The sequence below is a fragment of the Rhyacophila brunnea genome, unplaced genomic scaffold (genome assembly GCF_057557595.1).
Source record: "Rhyacophila brunnea isolate RB1 unplaced genomic scaffold, BYU_Rbru_1.0 scaffold_7, whole genome shotgun sequence".
Taxonomy (NCBI): Eukaryota; Metazoa; Arthropoda; class Insecta; order Trichoptera; family Rhyacophilidae; genus Rhyacophila; species Rhyacophila brunnea.
In genome coordinates this window covers 22834637-22854908 of record NW_028233339.1, presented here as the reverse complement: position 1 = coordinate 22854908, position 20272 = coordinate 22834637, and the positions used below count along the sequence as shown (strand labels likewise).

The 20272-nt window shown below is 35.0% G+C and overlaps 1 protein-coding gene across 3 annotated transcripts in view; it reads left to right on the top strand.

Moving 5' to 3' along the window:
* The first annotated feature begins 8777 nt into the window (after positions 1–8777).
* Positions 8778–20272, top strand: part of IP3K1 (inositol-trisphosphate 3-kinase-like protein) — a 169243-nt gene continuing 157748 nt past the window's right edge. The window contains exons 1-2 of one of the 3 annotated variants that reach the window (XM_085957465.1): positions 8778–10239; positions 13547–13633. In XM_085957465.1, coding sequence (XP_085813591.1) covers positions 10238–10239; positions 13547–13633 — 89 coding nt within the window. In that variant the 5' untranslated portion in view covers positions 8778–10237. The remainder of the gene's footprint in view (positions 10240–13546; positions 13634–20272) is intronic. The other 2 variants (XM_085957466.1, XM_085957469.1) reach the window with 2 other exon arrangements.

The window sequence follows — 20272 nt, the reverse complement described above, 5'->3', positions numbered from 1 at the left end:
ATGTTTAGGAGATAAAAAACTGTTTCAAAAAATCTAGAACATAATAATTAAATAAATAATAATGCAGTTTAGTGGAGTAATATTATTTACACTATTTAGGATAATAAAATTAAAGATTTTGTTCATAAGTTTTGCAGAAAATGCTTTAAACGTGGATATTTTTACATTGGAGGTATATTTGGCACAGTCTGTAAAAAATTGGATATACATTTCTTCTTCTTTCTTATTTCTTTCTTTGCCCATATCCGCCCCTTAACTGGAGCATATGGACACCACTCGGCGCCTCCAATAATCCCTGTCGCTCGCCAGTCTTCTTGCTTCGTTCCAGGTCAAACCAGCATCCCGTAGCTCCGCTGTATACACTCTGTAGATTGTATTTAGCGGCCTTCCAGGACGCCGGAATCCGGTCGGCTTGAAGAACAGGCAAGCCAGGTTAAAGTTCTCTTCTGGCATCCGCAGCACGTGACCGAGCCAGGTCCAACGTCGCCTCTTCACTTTCAGCGTGATGAGAGGCTGCTTGGTACGTTCTCTTATCTCCTCGTTGCTCCCAAAGTCATACCACCGCACACCCAGTATTCGTCACAAACATCTGTTTTCGAAGCTCAGTATACGGTTGCTCTGAGCCTTCGTAAGGTGCCATGATTCGCTACCGTAAAGCAGCACCGTCAGAATGCAAGCGTCGAATAGGCGGCATTTGGTTTTGACCGAGTACAATCGTGAGTCCCAGACATTTCGCATTGAGTTGAATGTTGCTCCAGCCATTCCCATTCGGATAGCGAGCTCTTTCTGCAAAATGCCATCTCCCGTGATGTGTACCCCCAGGTACTTGAAGCTGTCGACGCTCTCGATGTTTTGTCCATCGCTAATCAGAGGGAAATCTGGATCAGGACAGGTACTATTGCACAAGACGTTGATTTTCAAACCAACGCAAGAGGAGTTGTTATGCAACCTGTCGATTGTCTCTTGAATGCCCTCGATTGTGTTGTCGAATAGGACAGCATCGCTTCACCGTGGGGGTAACAGGTATGCCTCGGTCGGGTGGTATTGACTTCCGTAGTATAAAGTCAAAGAGAATGATAAAGAGAAACGGTGCAAGGACACAACCCTGTCTGACTCCGGTCGTGACCCCGAACCATTCCGTGACAGTGTCTCCAATTCTGACACAGCATTCGCTATTCTCGTGCAGGCTTTTGATTATAGCAATGATCTTGGGAGGGATCCCGTATGCTCCCAGTATCATCCAGAGGGAGGGGCGGTGCGGACTGTCGAAAGCCTTCTCATAATCCACAAAGCAGCAAGCCATCGGACTGTTCAACTCATGGCTCTGCTCGAGAAGACATCGAAGGTTGTGGATTTGGTCTGCACACGCTCGACCAGGTAGAAACCCGGGTTGGTTTTTCCTGAGGACGTGCATTATTGGGTCCCTTATTCTCATCAAAATGATGTTTGCCAAAATCTTTCCCGGAACACTGAGTAGCGTAATGCCTCGGTAATTGTCGCAGCTTAGAGGGTCACCTTTTAGCATGACTTTTTTGAATAACTCAAATGTGCCACAATTAATCATGCGAGTGGGTGCACAATTTCTCCGATGTGCACATTCGAGTTATTTTCATCATAGAATTTGGTAGGTATAAATCACATTGGAGATTATAACTTTCAACCAGAACGAGATATAGCTCATTGGTTGTTTTTGTCAACGATAGAGAAAAAATTCCTTGATTTTTTTGACATCAAAAACTCGTTTTTCAGTTTTTAGTAATTATTAAAATTCATTTTCAACTGTTAAAATCTCAATGACTACATATTATATTCTATGCATTATAATTATGTAAAAATAATAATGTAATATAAAATATCTAAAGAGAAGGTATTTATTATAAAATCAATTATACTCAAATAATTAAAATAAATATTAAATAACTACTGGACAACTTTTTAAATAACCAAAGTGGCTTCTTACGTTCTCGGTAATTGCATTTGATCAGTTTGGTTCGGAACGGTTCATAGTTAAAATGTTGTGGCAGACTTTTAGGGATTAATCTAACGATAAGTAAATCACCCAAGCGAGTCGGTTTTCGATTGCTGAATCGGCATTTATAATCTTCAAGACTATTGTACCACGGCATTTCCTTCACAGGCTCACCATAGGGAAAACTATCCAGCGTCTTATATGCTATGTAAGTATACATAGATAAAAAAGGGTCCTCAAGTGCTGTATACATTTAAATGAATATGTCGGCTTATAGGTTTAGTTTTTGCATTATCCACAATCTCTCAATCGAAATAATGTTTTCCAGCGATTATTTGATCACTGTATAAAGATTCTTTTATCAATGTGTCTGTTGCAGGTTTTTGTTCTCCTTTAGAGAAAAGATAATTCTTTACAACTATTTCAGAATTCTTTTCTACATACTATGTACTACAAATTAATAATAAAATAAAATATGGTTGTAGAATATTATATTACTACTACTTAATTCTATTTTTCCAAGAATAAACTAGTTATTCTTTCAAAAATTATGATACAGTAAAACCTGGATTTAGATGGACTAGACTTCGAATTTAACAGAGAAAAATTACAGTACGTAATAGTCTATATAATATCTGTACCTCAGAGGCAGACGGATGCAACTCCGTTTTTGGGGAAAATGAGTTTTTTTAAGAATCGTCATGCTAAAGGCTTTATCTATTAGTGGCAGAGAGATGAAAGTCCTAGTCCAAGATATGCATAGCATAAAGATGCAAATGCCATACCTACCTTAGAAGCAGAAGGATGCAAATCCAATAATCCAGTAAGATAAAATTCTCTCAAACCGTCTGCAATATGTACTAGACGAGAACCAGCCAGGAGAACGAGCTTTAGATGAGGATACAGCACTATGGACCATATTATCCAAGTCATCAGAGAAATCAGAGCGGTAACAGGAATACAAGCTGCCGCTATCCATGGGTTTTATAGACTATGAGAAAGCGTTCGATTCCATAAAGAAATTTTCAATACTCGATGCACTCAGAAATCAAGGAATCCCCGGGCGCTATATAAATATTTTCAATAATATATACAGTAGCGCAACAACATCTCCATGAACCATCGCGCATTTCCTATCAGCAAAGGAGTCCGACAAGGTGATACAATCTCACCTAAACTATTTACAGCTACATTTGAAAACTTATTTAGACAACTTGACTGGAATGACACGGGTCCCCATAAATGGAGAATACGTGAGTCATCTACGCTTTGCCGATAACAATAAATAGTAGTTTGCAAGACTCAGAAGGCCTCCAAAGCAGAATGCAGTAACTCGCTGGAGTAAGCAACAAAGTAGGCTTGAAAATAAATGTATCAAAGAATAAAGTCATGTTCAACTGCTTTGCGGGCCAAAAAGAGATCCTCATCAATGGCATTCAGCTCGAACAGGTGAAAAACTACATCTATCTGGCACAATAAGTGTCTATAGATGGATGTATATTTGATGAAATTGTTCGCAGAGTAAAGCTAGGCTGGAGTGCTTTTGGCCGCCTGAATAATTTCTTCGAAAATGCCTAAAGTGCAAAGTGTTCAACCAGTGTGTACTTCCAAGCTCTAGAACTAACAAGCTCCTCCCGTTTAGTCAACGACAGCGCCTTTGGCTAGTGCCTAAATCTTCTTGTAGATAGTAGACACTTAACTCATGTCATAAACGTAACCGATCCCTGCGGCATCGGTCTAGTTGACTTCCTGGTCGGATTTTATTACTTAGGGTCGAAAATGTCGTTTTTAAACGATCGACACATTAACAGTGTTGCTCAGTATACCCGAGAAGTAGCTCGTTAGAAACTGGAGAAAATCATAAACTAAAATGTCAACGAATGTTTCCTCATTACATCCGAGATCTCGCTATTTCCGTGATCATAATAACCAAGTTCGACTGTATGTACATTTAGTTCTTCGTCGTGTGTTATGTATATTTAATTACTTATCAAATAAAAAAACATAAATCAATGTACCTAATGTTGGTGCATGCCTAGCCTGGGGGCCCGACATGGCAGGTCAACCAGATATGTGAGATGAACACAAGTTACAAATTTGCTTTAATAGTAAAAAAAAGTCGCTATTTTGCTCGCTCATATTCATATTTTAAAACATGCGATTGTAGGATACAATTTATTATTATTGTGTCAATATTTAACAAATAATTATTCTTAACCCGACAACTAACCATAATTCAAGTGGATGTACAAAAGTGGAAGACAAAAAATCGCTAAACATACAATCAATACCATTAATTTTACCTCGAACACCATTTGAAAAACGCTATTTTAGAGTATCACACTATCTTTAACCTTAGCGGTAGGTAGGGGGGGCGCCAAATATCCTTGCCTGGGGTCCCCCTTCAGGATGTGGGGGTCCATGTTTTGGTGTATAAATTGTTTTACGTCTGGCGTGCCGTGGAATTCTGGGAAGACCTTTCGTGTGCGGTGGGTGAGAAAAGGTTGCGGAGCACTGGCCTAGAGCAGTGATCGGCAAACCGCGGCTCGCGAGCCACATACGGCTCTTTAGGTATTGGCGTGCGGCTCTTTGCCAAATTCCCAATTCAAAATTTTTACAAAAACTTTTGCAAAATTCACAATTTTTATTTTTTGTCATTATTTGTACACTTATTATATTATATACTTAATGACATTATCGCGAGCCTAATTTTTCCTCCCTGATGGTTGATGCCAAAGGTATGGTTGTTGTTGTTTTAAATCCGCCCATTACAAAAATCGAAAAATAAAATTTTCTCCATTTGATATTGACACGAGCACTTTTGAAATACAATTTTATTGGTGGATTTAACAAGCAAAGTGTTATGGAGCTCCAAATTTGTAGGTCTTGCCACCAAAATTGAGGATTTGGAGAGAGAAAAATGTAATTTAATTTCACAACACAAGTGGGGCGCTCTAAAAGATACATAAAGTAGATACTACGATTTTTAATACATATTATGGAATAGTTTTCCGAACTCATATTCGAGTCTACATGATATGTATGTGAACAATCATTATCAAACATGAACAATATAAATAGCATTTAGAGAAGCCAAATAACCGATGAGAATTTTTTGGAGTCGCGCCTGAAATTAAAAACTACAAGTTACATACCGAACATACAAAAACTCTCAAAAGAAATGCAAGGTAGGCCATTATTCACATTAGTTTTAAGGAATGCGTGAAAATTAATTGTAATTCATATTCTGTAAAAATTATATTTATAATTTCAACAATAAAAAACATATAAATTTCGTTAGTTTTATTCGGGAAATCAATAAATCAACAATTATAACATGTAATTAATTCACTTAAATACCTATATCATATTTATAAAAATATATGTATGGCTCTCGAATTTTTTTCCGCTACTCATATTTGGCTCTTTTGGTCCAAGAGTTTGCCGACCCCTGGCCTAGAGTCATAATTCACATTTTGCAATTTTGTCTTTTTTGAGTTAAATATACCAAATGATTCTAAAGCAATGACATTAATATGGACGAAGCATCTAGAAAATAAAATGACACTCACTTTGAGTCGGGTCTGCCGGATGGCGAAATTCATATTTTAATATCGGTATCCTACGCTCAAATGAACATTCTGCTTGTAAGCGGTCTGGCGACACCGCTGGGTCTGCCTATACAAAATTTCTGACTGTCAGGTTTCGACTCCACCGTTATTATTGTGTTATAAAATGCCAATGTGCCTAGTTAAAGATTGTAAAAAAATCTACTTAACACTCCAAGAAAGATGGAATATCACTTTTCATGTGTTAGTATTATTTATAAAATGCCATTTTAAGATATTGATGAATGCTTATTCAATGCAATTGAATGACAGGAACCATTGGACAGTCAGTCGCCTGTGATTCGCTGGGCTCACTTGCGTCTAATCTCCGAGAAGTCGTAAGTAACCGAGAATCTGTTTCTAACGCAATGAGTCATGACACTAATACGCCATTACAATAAAGGTTATATTACTATAAATTCTCGAAGCTTGTATCGCATAATGGAAACCGATACGTCATATGGTCACGTGACATCTACCTATACATCTGTGAATGACTTTCATGTACAATTTCTCGTGCGCGCCGGGTATGAAGTGAGTTGTCCATTTAATATGTCATTGTTCTAAAGGCATTAATCTACATTAAAAAAAATTGTTGGGTATCAAGTCACTTTAATTTTTCCATGAGAAAAAGTTGACTGTTGGTGTCATAACTCACATTTTTCAATGACTAATGTGAGTTATGACACCAAGGTCTTTCTAACCAATCAGGGAGCTTTATTTCTCATAATGTATTGTGTCTACAGCCCTAAAAGGCCGGCCACACGCTCATGCTTCACTACAGTATTGTAGCAAATCCGTGCGTGTGGACGGCAAAACTGTACACAGCGCAAACCAAAAACTTGCTTGAAATTTTAACTGCGCAAAACAGAGTTTAACAAGCCGCGCTCAGTTCGTCGACGGTTACGGTCTTTTTTCATTCATACTTATTTGTTTTCGTTGGATTAAGAATACCTAATATTACACATATTATTCTTGGTACGTTTTTTAAATTCATCAAACTCTGCCTAAACAAAATCACAATAGATAAAAAAAAATATTATATCTATAAAATATTCATATTTCTGTATGATTTAATTGCAAAATTTTAGATATTTTATAGATAGACTAGTATTTTTTGACTATTATCTATTATGGCTTGGTTTCGCAGGGTTTAATTGAATTTTAAAAACTAACCAGCACCATCTGTAAATTGTAGTCTTATGTCAGTGAAAACAAATACGTATGACTGACCAAGTTTAGTGTGCACCAATTATGACAGATCTTAACAGCGTACCTCCACCCTTCGCCACTAGTCAGTGACGTCCCTAGACAAAATGCCGACCCTGGGCAGCGCCAAAATCTCGCCCCATTTTTTCTACAGTATTTTGTGCCATCCGTGCACGGTGTCGTTTCTTGTCACCATGGATGTCGAAGGGCAGCGGAATTAAACTAGACATCGCGAACTCGACAAAAAATACAGTCATTAATTAATACATTTTGTTTCCAGCCAGTGAGCTGAATTTATTAATGGAAAGATATTTTCGTTATTACAAAGTTTAAGTAACTATTTCTATACATACGAAATGATTCTCCTCGATTTGCCGCCCTTCGAGAAACTGTTGCCCCCAAGCAACGCTCTACCTGCCTACCTCCATGGGACGTCACTGTTCTTAATCCAATAATTGTTGAATATTTCTAATGCGATGGTATTTAGTTATTCATGGTGGGGTTTATTGGCTTAAGATACTTTTAAAAATTTGCCGAGAAAAATCAATGAAATACATATTTCTTTTTATTTAGATTTTTTATGTAAATCTTATGATTTTCAGTTTTTTATTAATTATTTTGATTTATTAATAAAGCAATAATATTATCCACCGCTGTATATTCGAAGATTAATATATCGATTCAGCGAACAGTCATACTCGCGCTCCGATACTAGTAAATAATTCCGATACTATTCCGCCACTTTTCTCCGTCACTGTATTCTGCCACCTTGTTCTGCCACCCTCGCCGATTTGATTTTAATACGATCCTGCGACCTTCGTTGAAACGATTTCGCCATTTTCGCCGTTTCAACCTGCCACCTATAGACACTGCATCACCGTTATTATCGCCAATCCGGAGGATTCCTGACGAACTTCTGCCACCACTAATAGTCTTTTTTAAGATAGTTATCGACAGCCGAATGATTTAGAACTCTTCTGAAGCCTTCAGAGCGGGGAACAGACCCGTAGCACAGCGCCAATAATCACATTCAGTTATTGTTACCGGTATTTGTGCACCAGTTCGTCAAAGCAAGCCAAGATGAACAGGATCCCCTCGCTCGCTGGTTTGCTGAACCCGGACTATTTTATAAAGTCTCTTTGTTTTCTGTCCATCTCATTTAGCTAGTCGCCACACCGGGCCCCCCTAAGCCCGGGCCCCCAGGCTAAAGCCCTATCAGCCCCCCCACTTGTGGGGGCCATGACGTAGTGTATGTAGGTAACTGCAATTACATATTACTAATATTATCATATCGTTAGAGGTTGAACCAGATGCTCATACCGCAAAGAAATGAAAAAGGTGAAAGAATCTGAAAGATCAGGCGCTGGCACTGACGACATATATACACCATCGTTGTTGTACTTTAACCTGAAATGATATGATATGATATGATTAAAAACCTATACATTTTCAACCGAAAATAATGAGTAAGTAGCTAACTACTATTTTATTTTTGGACAAAATACTATAATTTTTGGGACCACGTACCTACTATAATTTTGGTCCGCGTACTATACTATATCTATACACACATCAAAAATTTGCTCTAATAGTAAAAAAGTCGCCTGCGGCACAAGTTTACTTCAAGATTATTAAAAGTGTAAAATACTTATATGGTTGTGGAATACCTACAAATTTTTGATTATAGTTTGTCGATATTAAATACTTCGAGTAGATGTAGGTAGGTACTCGACAATACGCTGAATACTAATTTTTACCTCGCGGAACAACATTTGGGAAACTCTATGGGTAGGAGGACCCGCCAACGATCTTGGCCTGGGGGCCCCGCTTCAGGATGTGGGGGCCATGGCCTACCCCCCACGGGACGTCAGTGCCACTAGTATATTATATTTAAGCAAAAAATGCTGATTTATATGCGAGTGTATGTTTCTTCTAAATAGCCATTGTTTGGTCCACTTGGATCTGGAGGATTATTTCTCTTTTATTAACCAATAAACAATAAAAAAGCGCTTGTGACAAAAACAAATTGTCACTTGACACAACATTGCTGCGATTCCGAAAAACAGTGTTTTCACGACGACGACTTCTGTAGTAACGTAATGAGGTTTGCGCAGTTTTATCTGTGGCGTGTGACCACGCGAGAGTGTTCCGTCTTTTTTGCACAGGCAAGTCGCTGCCGTGTAGCCGGCGCATAAGACATAATTTATATTTTAAAAAAAAATGTAAATCAAATCAACTCACTCACTCATTCATTAATATTTAATGGAGTTCAATACTTTTCTTAAAAAACAGTGCTCTGGGGGTCTTTTGCGATTATATCAAAACTAAATTTTTGGAATATGTGAGTTATGACTCTAGGCAACTCAAATGTATTGACACAAACTAGTGTATATACATGTATGAGGGAAAATATTTACTGTTTCACCGGAAGTAGCAATGCGTGGTCATATGGATTGTTGTTTTTATTAAAACGTGCAAATATGGTCTGTCCAAACTATGTTTAATTCTATAGATATGCAGGTAGTGGATGTGCGTTTCGAAGTTTCAAACAAATTAATGTACGTTTGTGTAACTTCAAAAGATTACAAACCTATGTATAATTTGTATGCAGGCAAATGCATATTCGTCTGGACTAGGCTTTAGTGAGAGAGATATTAAAAAAAGTTAGCAATTATTCATGTATACATAATAAAATAATGGTTTCTCTGGTGGTCTGTTTAAATAAAGCCAGCGGCAAACAAATTTTAAAAATAGCCGATATACTGGATTAATAGTTAGGTGAGGTTTTCATTCTTGAATTTTGCCAAAATTGGCGCGGTTTCCGCCTGGCTTCCTGTAAACTGTCTTATACCAAAATAATCATGTGGTGCAAGTTTTTTTTGTAGAGAACTGCTTGAAAATTTAACGAAGCCTATTAACTATTCAAACAAGTATTTGAGGTTATGTAGAAATTTTTATGAGGATAATCTGCACAAAAAAGTATTGTACTTCGATACGTCATTTTATTATCACAATAGTGTGTATTGTAGCTGTGTTAACAACGGCGCGGCATTAAATTTTAAATCGTCCAGCATTTGTATAGATCTAGCATGTTTTAAGTTCGTTGGCAGACGAGAATAATGAACGAACTGGTAAATTGCGGCGATACGTAATCCGTCGATATTTGTAAATTAAGTTAATTACTTAACTTAATATCGAGACTGAAGCCGGCTTCCTGGGTTTACGGCTGTGCTAAAGATTAAAGAAGCGCGCTGACATTCGATGTGGCGCTCCGATTGGTTACAAAAAATCTTCAGTTGTATTTTTCGTGTTGGAGTGATTAGTGTGTCGGTGAAGTGTCAATTTTTTAGTTAGATATTCGGAGCACGCGGCATCGGCATGGAGAGTCCGACGACACGCTTCCCTCCAAGAAAATACTCCGTCTCGCCATTTTTGGAGAAGACTTCTACTGATGTAAGACTGTAGATAAAGATAACCACAAATGAAACGGTCATCGGCCACAATATCCAGACATAGTGCATTCCAGCGTGAGCGTGATGCCGTTCATTCTTTCAAACTGACAGTTGAAACAGTTCCAAAAAATAAATAATGACAGCTGCAATCGCAATGTTGCAATTCGATCGAATTGTTGACATTATTCAGCCGACCTGTAAATGTAAATAAACAAAGCTAGAAGCTAGCCTCCACCACCTCTTCGCTATCTAAAAAAATATCAATGTTTGTTTTTATTCTAATAACGATTAACAATCACAAATTAGCGGCCCATTAAATTTGTAAAAAATATAATAAATATTAGGTAGGTACCTAGGGATTTTTAAGTGAAAATTAAATTTCCCTAACTAGGTATATTTGTTATTGAAATCCAGACGCATGGTACATGTTATTTTATTCCATTTTAATGATTTTTAGTAGGCATGTACAACATACCTCAAACACGCAGGCGGAAGACAGCACTTGGGGCTCAGGGTACGATACCTGGTCTTCATATAGGTATTTGTGGTTTTGTCAAAGCCTGGGTATTTATGTGATTGTTTCGCTTCAACTACTGTTTCCCTGCACTATTTTCATTGGGCCTTATAGCTTTTTGTAGTGTTAAAAATAATATAGGTATAAATGTATATTTTATAATATAATAACAATAACCAATACCAGTATAATATGCCTATATATACCTTATATAGATTGGTAGGTAACGACAGTAACAATACCTGTAAAACCATGGCGAAACCGTAGTGTAGAAGAAATTTTTACTGTTTTACCGAAAGTAGCAACACATGCTCTTATTTTTTTTTTTTTTTATTAACTGTAACATGCTCTTATTGTTTTGATGAAAGCGTACAAACCTATACGATGTGGACTGTCCAAACCAACCAACAATAAATTGTACTTATAGAAATTTTTGGACATGTGGACGCGTGTTTCAAACAAATGTTTGTGCCCGTGCATGTGTGCAGCAGTAAAAAATTACAAACAGTAATTTTATTACTGTAGGTAGTACAAATTTTATCTTGGCCTTGGGTACCTACCTATAAGGATGATGAAATTCTTTAGTCTACATGAGAAAACGTATAATTGAAGAAAGGAGGATAAAATAATTGTGTTTTTAATATTTAATAGTTTAGATTCATTACTTAACTAGGTACCTATCGGTTTCGTCTGTTCCTATTCTGCAGGTGATTCTTCTCCAGCGGTTGGCAATTTTAGCCGACACCAATGAATATTCTGTCTCAATGAGTGCGATTACTAGGTACATCAGCAGTACATACTAAAAACAAAAATTGTAATATACCTAGCTCAACTTTTGGCGGAAAGGATATTAATTAATAAGTGTGTAGGTAGCTATTATTAATTCTTTTCGCTTTATTTGATAAAAACCGAGAATAGAATTTATTAATAATTCGTGCTTACCATTATTATGTAGATACCTTGTACATCCCCTCTACCACAACTTTATTATTCATCTTTCGATAACAACAAAATCCACCTGCGTATCTATTAAATATACAAAGCACATTTATGCACGAGAGCGAGATTTGACAGTGTAGCTGTAGACTGTAGACGGCTAACTTATTGCAACAATTAAAATACCTCAATGCATACATATTATAAACTACCCTCGATAGCCGCCTATAGCAGCCTTGTGTATAGAATAGACGCGCAGAAATACTTTCTTCGTGGTCGCTTCTTCCGATATGTACATGTAATACATGCTTACATACCAAGGCCGACTATATTTAGGCCGTGGCACCGAATTTTAAATTACGATCGTAGTGCTAGTTATTGATTATCTTCGAATGCAATGCGGTAACCTATTCGCAATAAATGATGATGCTCGATTCCATATTTTGTTAAGTTATAACCATTTATTTCACTACGCAACAATCATTTTGTACAAACATGTTACCATAATATTGCATTCGAAGTATGAGCACTAACACTACCATAGAAGTTTACAGTTTTGTGTCACGGCCTGACTATAGTGGGCATTGCTACATATATTATAATATTATTATGTAGTAAGTGGTAGACACATTTATAACTACATAATAATAATCTAGGTATGTATTTCTTTAGTTGCTTGTATGCAAGAATGTAATTTTCAGATTATCTTATCTTTTTTTGTAAATACCTACGCTAAATATTAATAATTCCCTCCTAGGCTGATATTCAATTTGGGGTCAATCGTCTTCTCAAATATTGGTTTAATTATGACTCAAAATATTTGTTTAATCTCTGGAATATTTTTTTATACACGCAAATGTACCATCAAGCTCAAGAATTACCTTTTTTTCAAATTGACAAATAATATACTTATCCGAGATTACTAAGAAATTATTATTTCAAGTAGGTACCTACCTACTTATATTTAAGGCCGTTCGCTTGGCATTGTGTGGGTCATATAGTATTTTCAACAATAACTCTATTTTTGAGATAATTTATATTTATAACACACGATACGTTACAAATGTACAACATCGTTCTAAAAACTTTAAGAAGTTTTTGGAAGAAAACGCTGAAAAAGGACCCGCCCCGCGACTAGTGGTTGTGATCGAGAAATCTCGTCTCAAGAAATAATCAGTAAAGGCCAATCTCAAATCCCGAAAAGTTAATTTTCCGAAATTTCAAAAATTTTCATTTGCCTAAAAATCATCAATGGGATGAAATCATCAATATCGAGAAATTGTCACTAAGTTAAACTGCCTAAGATTTTTTTAAATATCTCAATTATATTGGCTAAATGAGCTAAAAAAAAATCTCTTGACTTTGATTGTGAACGAAAGTTTCTAAATTCCTGCGTTAAAAAAATGGAGAAGAACATCTATAATGGCAACCTATTTCTTTCATAAATCTTAAAAATTCTGATAAAACACGTTGTTTTTGCTCTTACTCGTTTCTGTTACAGTACCTATGTACTATGAACAACTTGGCATGCGTGAAATTTTGCTTGCTTTTTAAAAAGTGAGCTCGATCAAAAATAAAATAAAATGGTTATTCGTAAAATTGTAGCAATATAAGTATTATTATTTTCACTCTCTAACTAAAGTTATGACAGTGTTATTGAGAAAATAATACGAGTAGGTATATGCCCGCCACTTCTTTTTCATTAGGTAGGTATATGTAAATAGTCCTGATCAAATACCATTAGGTAAGCCTTGCTCAACAGATTCAATCGTGTTAAAATTGCCCTACAAGGTACGCGGACTCTGTAATAGTAGTCAAAGAAATCATTATAATGAAGCATTCGATTTTTATTTTTCAGGTGGTTAAGACGGAGTTGTCACGTCCTGTTGTCAGCACCCCAAACGGAGGGAACCATTTACATAAACTTCTTCGCTGCTGCGCATTCGTAAGTCTTTCATTTTAGTCCAGACTTCTTACACAGAAAAAAGTTGACAGCCCTACAACAAATGTAACAAGTTATTACAACAGCTTCATTTTTATTACTTTATTAGGAGAATTTTATTCCGTGTTGCCATTTTTATTATGTTGCCAACTCCGATGTGTATACTACTTTACGAGACGCAAGTATTGTTATATAATTGTCTTTAAATTCTATCTAAAATTTAATTATTTATTTTTTTAAGAGCGAGTATCAATGAATTATTAATTGCAATATATGTAGGTGGTTAAATGAATAAATTTTGTTTAAGTATATATATATAATATGTATGCTAATAGTATAGTGTCTAACTTTGGAGAGCCTTCTCCAGAACTGAATTCTTAAAATTATTTGTAGTCGGTATCAATATTGAAGTTTTTATTGTTCTTTTTGCAATCCATTGATTTGACTTGCAAAAAAAATAAATACTTACACCAATGTGCGTCAGAAACATAATTATACATAGGTATATTGTAAGAAATATAGATATAATTAGTTGTTAGGTACATGGGAATTTGCATATGATATAATTTTATAACATGCGACGTAATGCTGAATGGTGACTGGTGAGGGATCATCAACACGACATTATTCAATGAAAATAATATGATTATTGCCATAACTAGGGAATCCAATCCCGAGCCAAAATTCTGATCCCGGGATTTCGGGATTACAATTTGACAATCCCGGGATTGGCATTTTTTTCCATTGTTAATATAAAATTTTCGACAATCGTCGTAGACCCGAAAATTTTGATGTGTCGGTTTACTATGAAGCAGCTGATCAGGGAACTCAGAAATAATGGGAACTAAAATACCTAACGGGTGTGGAGTAGCAGGCAACCGATCTTGAGTGTGGAAGAATATAGGATAAACTTAAACACGTGTCAAGAATACGCTTGTCCTTCGTTATTACAACTGCTCTCGGTTTATGCACTGACGCTCATTCAATGTTGGTGTATTTGAAGGTTGCAACACACACTATTGCACGTCTATAATGTGTGGTTCATTTTCGTAGAACACTCACACATTCAAAACCCTGCGTCAAAATGTAGTGTAGGAATTGAGGTATAGCCTGTCGGAATTATATTTATTAATCTGTTCTGTGCAGCTGATGCTGCGGTAGATTCGTAGAAAGTGTCACCATTTTATAACCATGGTAATTTTTCACAATCCCATGTAAATACCACAATATCAACGAGAAAGAAAATCAATCATGGTATTTTAAAATCATGATAAAATAGCTATTATATGATTTTGAACGCTCAATAACAGTTTATCGTAGAGGAAAAATAATTTTAAAATTCAAATCTGTCAACGCCTTGGAGGTACATAACATTGCAATTGAGAATTTTCAATATGCACCCCTTATTGCAATCCCAGGAGACAAAACTCCTTACGTTGATTTTGGTTCAGCAAAAAATTAATGTCTAAAGTATAAATTGGTAACATGTAAACAAGTGGTTTCCAAACTTCATGTTACTACGCTTCCCTTTTAAAAAAAATCTAATCTTAGCGCCTCCCCCCCTTTATTTCATTAAATAATGATACAGACACCTTTTTAAATAGTCAACAATGTATCTACTAATAATACAAAAATCAACGCAGAAATCATTTAAAAGTGGAAACGTGGCGAACTTATTTTTTTGTAATTGATTTCCAAAGCTCTTTTTTTTTATTAACGCCTTCACTTTGTCTTTTTAAATTAGTGAATGCATTAGTGGTCCTTGCATTGATTTATTTACTCATTTTTTTTAAATTTCAACCAAATAGAGAAGTTTAACAACAAAATTATCGTTCCTTAACAAATTTGCCTCAAATTTCAACATTATGATTTGACCCTTTTATTTCATTTTTTCACGAAATAGCCAGCGCGCTTCACAATAGTATATAAGTGAGGTATGTATTATAAAATTAGTCTCCATATTTTCAGACAGGTTTGCAAACAACATTTTATGGGACTGTTTTTTATGTAGTTTATAACCAACGGCCGTTTTATAAACTATGAATTTGCAAACTGTAAACCTGTGGCTACATTAATTGTGTTAAACTGTTCGCGCCTCCCAGTTTGGAAATCGCTGATGTAAACAATATCGAAAATTTGGATCTAGAACTTTTCCATTGTCAAGAAACGCTAAAAATGAGGTCGAAAACTTGATTCTGTGGAGATTTTCTTTGAATAAATGAAAATTTTCCATTGCCAAGAAAAGCATTAAAATGGCCTCAAACATGAATCTGAGTGGATTGTTTGGAGTGAATTATAACATTAGCAAGAAAAGCTAAATCTGACGCACAGGAATAATTCAGTAAGAAATGTAGGTACTAAGCAAATAATATGACCACCTTAAATAAACAATTTATGTGACAATAGTTCCGAGGACAAATTAGCTGAATAGAACAATTATTAATAATGCTATCAAGTAAAGAGATTAACGCGTGTTAACGTAGTAAGTGTAGTGCAACACTAGTATATATTTAGGAGTCATGGTGTGGTGGATGAAGAGGTCGTCAGGAGGAGAGACGAGAAGTCGAGATTTGGTGGTTGCTCCGATGGATGGAGGAGCGAGTTTTATTTGCAGCGTAAATAATCGGTACAAGAGTATGTTTACTTTTAAATAATATTTTATATTTTTTTTCTTTTATTTTGTTAACTGTCAACTCATGGTGGAACTGCATTGTATTGTTGTTTTTATTTAATAAAACGCAATTTTTTGTAGTACTTATTCCACTTTTAATCAAGAGATTAGGACCGGTTTCGTCCGCCTCAGAGGGACATTTTCAACTTTAACATTAAAAGTGGAATAAGTACTACAAAAAAATAGCGTTTTATTAAATAAAAACAACAAATATTTTATATTTTAACATTAAATTCTTTATTTATTTAATTGTGTCAACTTTCAATTCATGGTTGAAATGTATTGTATTAATAAATACAATTATTAGTTAGATATCTACCTACCAGGATATTATACTTTTAGAATAGATTTATTAAATAATACTGGTAAATAGCTCTACAGTTAATGTCCATATCAAACAAGAACAGTGTGTGGAGGTCTTCCTGTTTATTGCGTGTTATTTATTTAATCAGGGGCGGATTTACCTGTACACGCAAGACAGAGTCCCGCACTGAAAACAATATTCAGCGAAAATAGTTATAGTTAAATGCTTCATTTTCTTTAAATCATTTCACAAAATTTCACGAAAAAACTTACATAACGTAGCAAGGATAGCAGCTTTATTGTCCCTAAAGATTTTCACATAAATTTTTGTTTCATGTGGAAAGAAGAATGTCTAATTATATAAAATTATGATGTAGGTTAGATTTTAAAATTAAATTGAAATAGATTTTTAAATATTATAAAATAATTATATTATTAAGGAGATTTATAGACTAAGTACTGATTGTAAAAAAAATAGAATGCCATATTTTTCTTTTAACATTGAATATAAATAAAGGGATGATTTTTTTTATTATATTGTTTTATCGGGAATGGGACAACTGGACGCCAGGACAATTGGACGCCGCACTGTGGTAGACACGTATACAGAACGTAGACGAGTAATTTTAATCGGTTTCTATCTACTACTTAGTGGTTTTAATTCATTTTACTCTTAACATAATGTTTTTTTTATTGCGGATTGAGAATTATCATGACTAATGCTTTATATAATATAAAAAACTCTTTTTTCGTTGGAACTTAAACATATGCACGATTAAATCAGTATTTACGTGTGCATATTTAAATTCTTACCAACTATTAAATCATAATATCATATTTTAAATATAAATAATAATATTGAATATTTTTTTTAAAAGTACCTAATAAGTACCAAACGTCTATTTAATTTCAAATTGCGTGGTGTCCAGTTGTCCCGGTGCCAAATCGTCCTAGACCCGTTTTATCCAATTTGGTTGTTAAAGCAAGTATGAAACCCGATTTTTTGAAAAATCAGTGACCTGTATCTATGTTCAAGCATCTTTTGTCATTTAACATTATTTACTTACCAGCCCTTCAATTATACAAATAAGGTAGGTAATAATTTTTTTATGAAATGCGGTGCGAATATTTGTGCCAAATTTTTTGAAAATTTGTTGAAATGTGTATTTTGTTGTTGCGGTTTGGGCCCCCCGATTGTTTAAATCGACCCCTGTTTACGTTAGCAGGTTAGCCCACATTCTAATCAGTGGCAAAGTTATCCTCAAATAGAAATGCATTCATCCAATAAATTTATTAAAAGTGTGCCTGAGTTACGATTGTTATGAATGAATGAATAGCGCCCACTGGCCGACAACAAATCAAAATAGAAGAGACCATTTGTCATCCTCAATGACCATTTAAATTGTAATGAAGTAAGTACATAATGACAGCTGGCTGAGGGTACTGATTGAATTACTCTGAATGGAGAGTAAACGACAATAATTATTGATGATTAGTGATCGTGATCACAAATGTATAAATTAATTTTGTCTTTCAATGAATAATTTCTAGGAAACATCGACAAACGACTTTCCTCTTCGTCAGGACCTCATCTGTTTGTTCATGACGGATCGTCACTCGGGTAACCTTTTTTGTTGTTCGGTTCTACCATTCTTGGAATTCAGTAACATGCAGAGTATGTGGTCGCTGAAATCCCGAGGTACCAATGTCAGTTTTCCTTGAATCGCAGGAAGCTCTCGTTTAGTCAGAAACTTCCAAGATCTTGAAGCGATGCGTATTTTTTACAACCTGTCGCTTTTAATTGTGTGTATAATCTTTGCAATACATTTTTTCGTTTTGTTTTTTTACACCGATCGTCACGCAAATACGCTTCACATGGCTTGGATGCCGCCAGAGCGTAGGATTTTTCATCAGCTTGGTGGATAGTAAGAAGTCCCCTCACAAAGTAAAACTTGATCTTTGTGTAGGCACTTACTTTTTAAGCTGACGTAAGACTGACCAAATTTCATCATTCTCCATATAGTTATCGTCTAATGCAGTGGTTTCCAAACTTTATGTTACTATGCCCCTCTTTTAAAAAAAATCTAATCTTGGCGCCTCCCCCCCTTTATTTCATTAAATAATACAGACACCAAGTACTAATACAAGAATGAAAAAATATATATAAAAATTAACAAGGTTTTACTACTTATGTTATATTCATTTTTAAATAAATTTGTTTTTCATGTGACGAATGTGCTTGTTTATTAGCACAATCATTTTTAATAGTAGTCAATCCATTCCAGTTCCCTAAATAATTATATACGGGAGTTATCGTTTAAGTATATCAATCATCATATAGGTATCACATCAAATTGCAACGCACAACCACATATTCAATAGTTGTGAAACGAAGCAGCGCCGCAGGCGACTTTTTTTACTTTTAATAAAATAATGTGAAAAGTGCATTAGCAAACTTTCCAAGAATTCAGTAAATAGATTTTTGTTTGCTTCAATATATCTGGCGATGAAATCATTTAAAAGTGGAAACATGGCGAACTTATTTTTTTGTAATTTCCATTTCCAAAGCTCCAATTTTTTATGAATTCATTAACTTTGTCGTTTTAAATCAGTGAATGCATTAGTGGTCCTTGCATTGATTTATTCACTCATTTTTTTTTAAATTTCAACCAAATAGACAAGTTTAACAACAAAATTATCGTTCCAAAACAAATTTTCCTCAAAATTCAACATTAGGATTTGACCCTTTTATTTCATTTTTTCACGAAATAGCCAGCGCGCTTCACAATAGTATAGAAGTGAGGAATGTATTATTATTATTAAATTAGTCTCCATATTTTCAGACAGGTTTGCAAAAAACCTTTTATATGACTGTTTTTTATGGAGTTTATGTTTATACCTATAACTAGCTGCCGTTTTATAAACTATACATTTGCAAACTGCAAACCTGTGGCTACATTAATAACAGTTTGGAAATCGCTGGTCTAATGTAGTCAATAGCCGATCAAAGCGTGTGGTTGACGAGGTATTTCTCATTATATTCGTGATAATCAAATAAAAAATATATTATGCTATAAAACTTATAAAACTCTTAAGATCTTAAATAAAAATTTTCATCAAAGAATTCGGGGCCATTCTTTAAAAATGCGCACAGTTAATTTTTATTTGATATCGTAAAAGAAAGAATTTTTGATAATATCCTTGATTCATTGACGTCACTGCGGCTTTCATTCGGTTGGTAACATTTTAATATAATATCTAATAGCTGAGTGCCAGTGATGTATTTAATTTTTCAAAACCATATTTTAGATAATTTGTGAAATAAATGCGCACAGCGGCAATTTTTAATAAGTTTGTATAATATTATATATTATCATTATAGGTAGGTAGGTACTTACTGTTAATTAATAAATTCTTTTTTGAGCTCTGCCCTTTCACATTGCGTCACCGTACTTATTTCACGGTATGTCAATAGGATTTAAGGTGCAAATGCCGGATTTACTAACATTATACCTATACAATCATCAAAAGCTAGATGAAGGCCTTTCCTCGCTATTTCAATTCTTCTCGGTCTTTAGTCTTTCGTTGCCACGTAATTTTACTTTTGATTCACTCATGATCAAACGGACATGTTGTATTATGTTGAACATTTTGTTTTCTCCCTTATA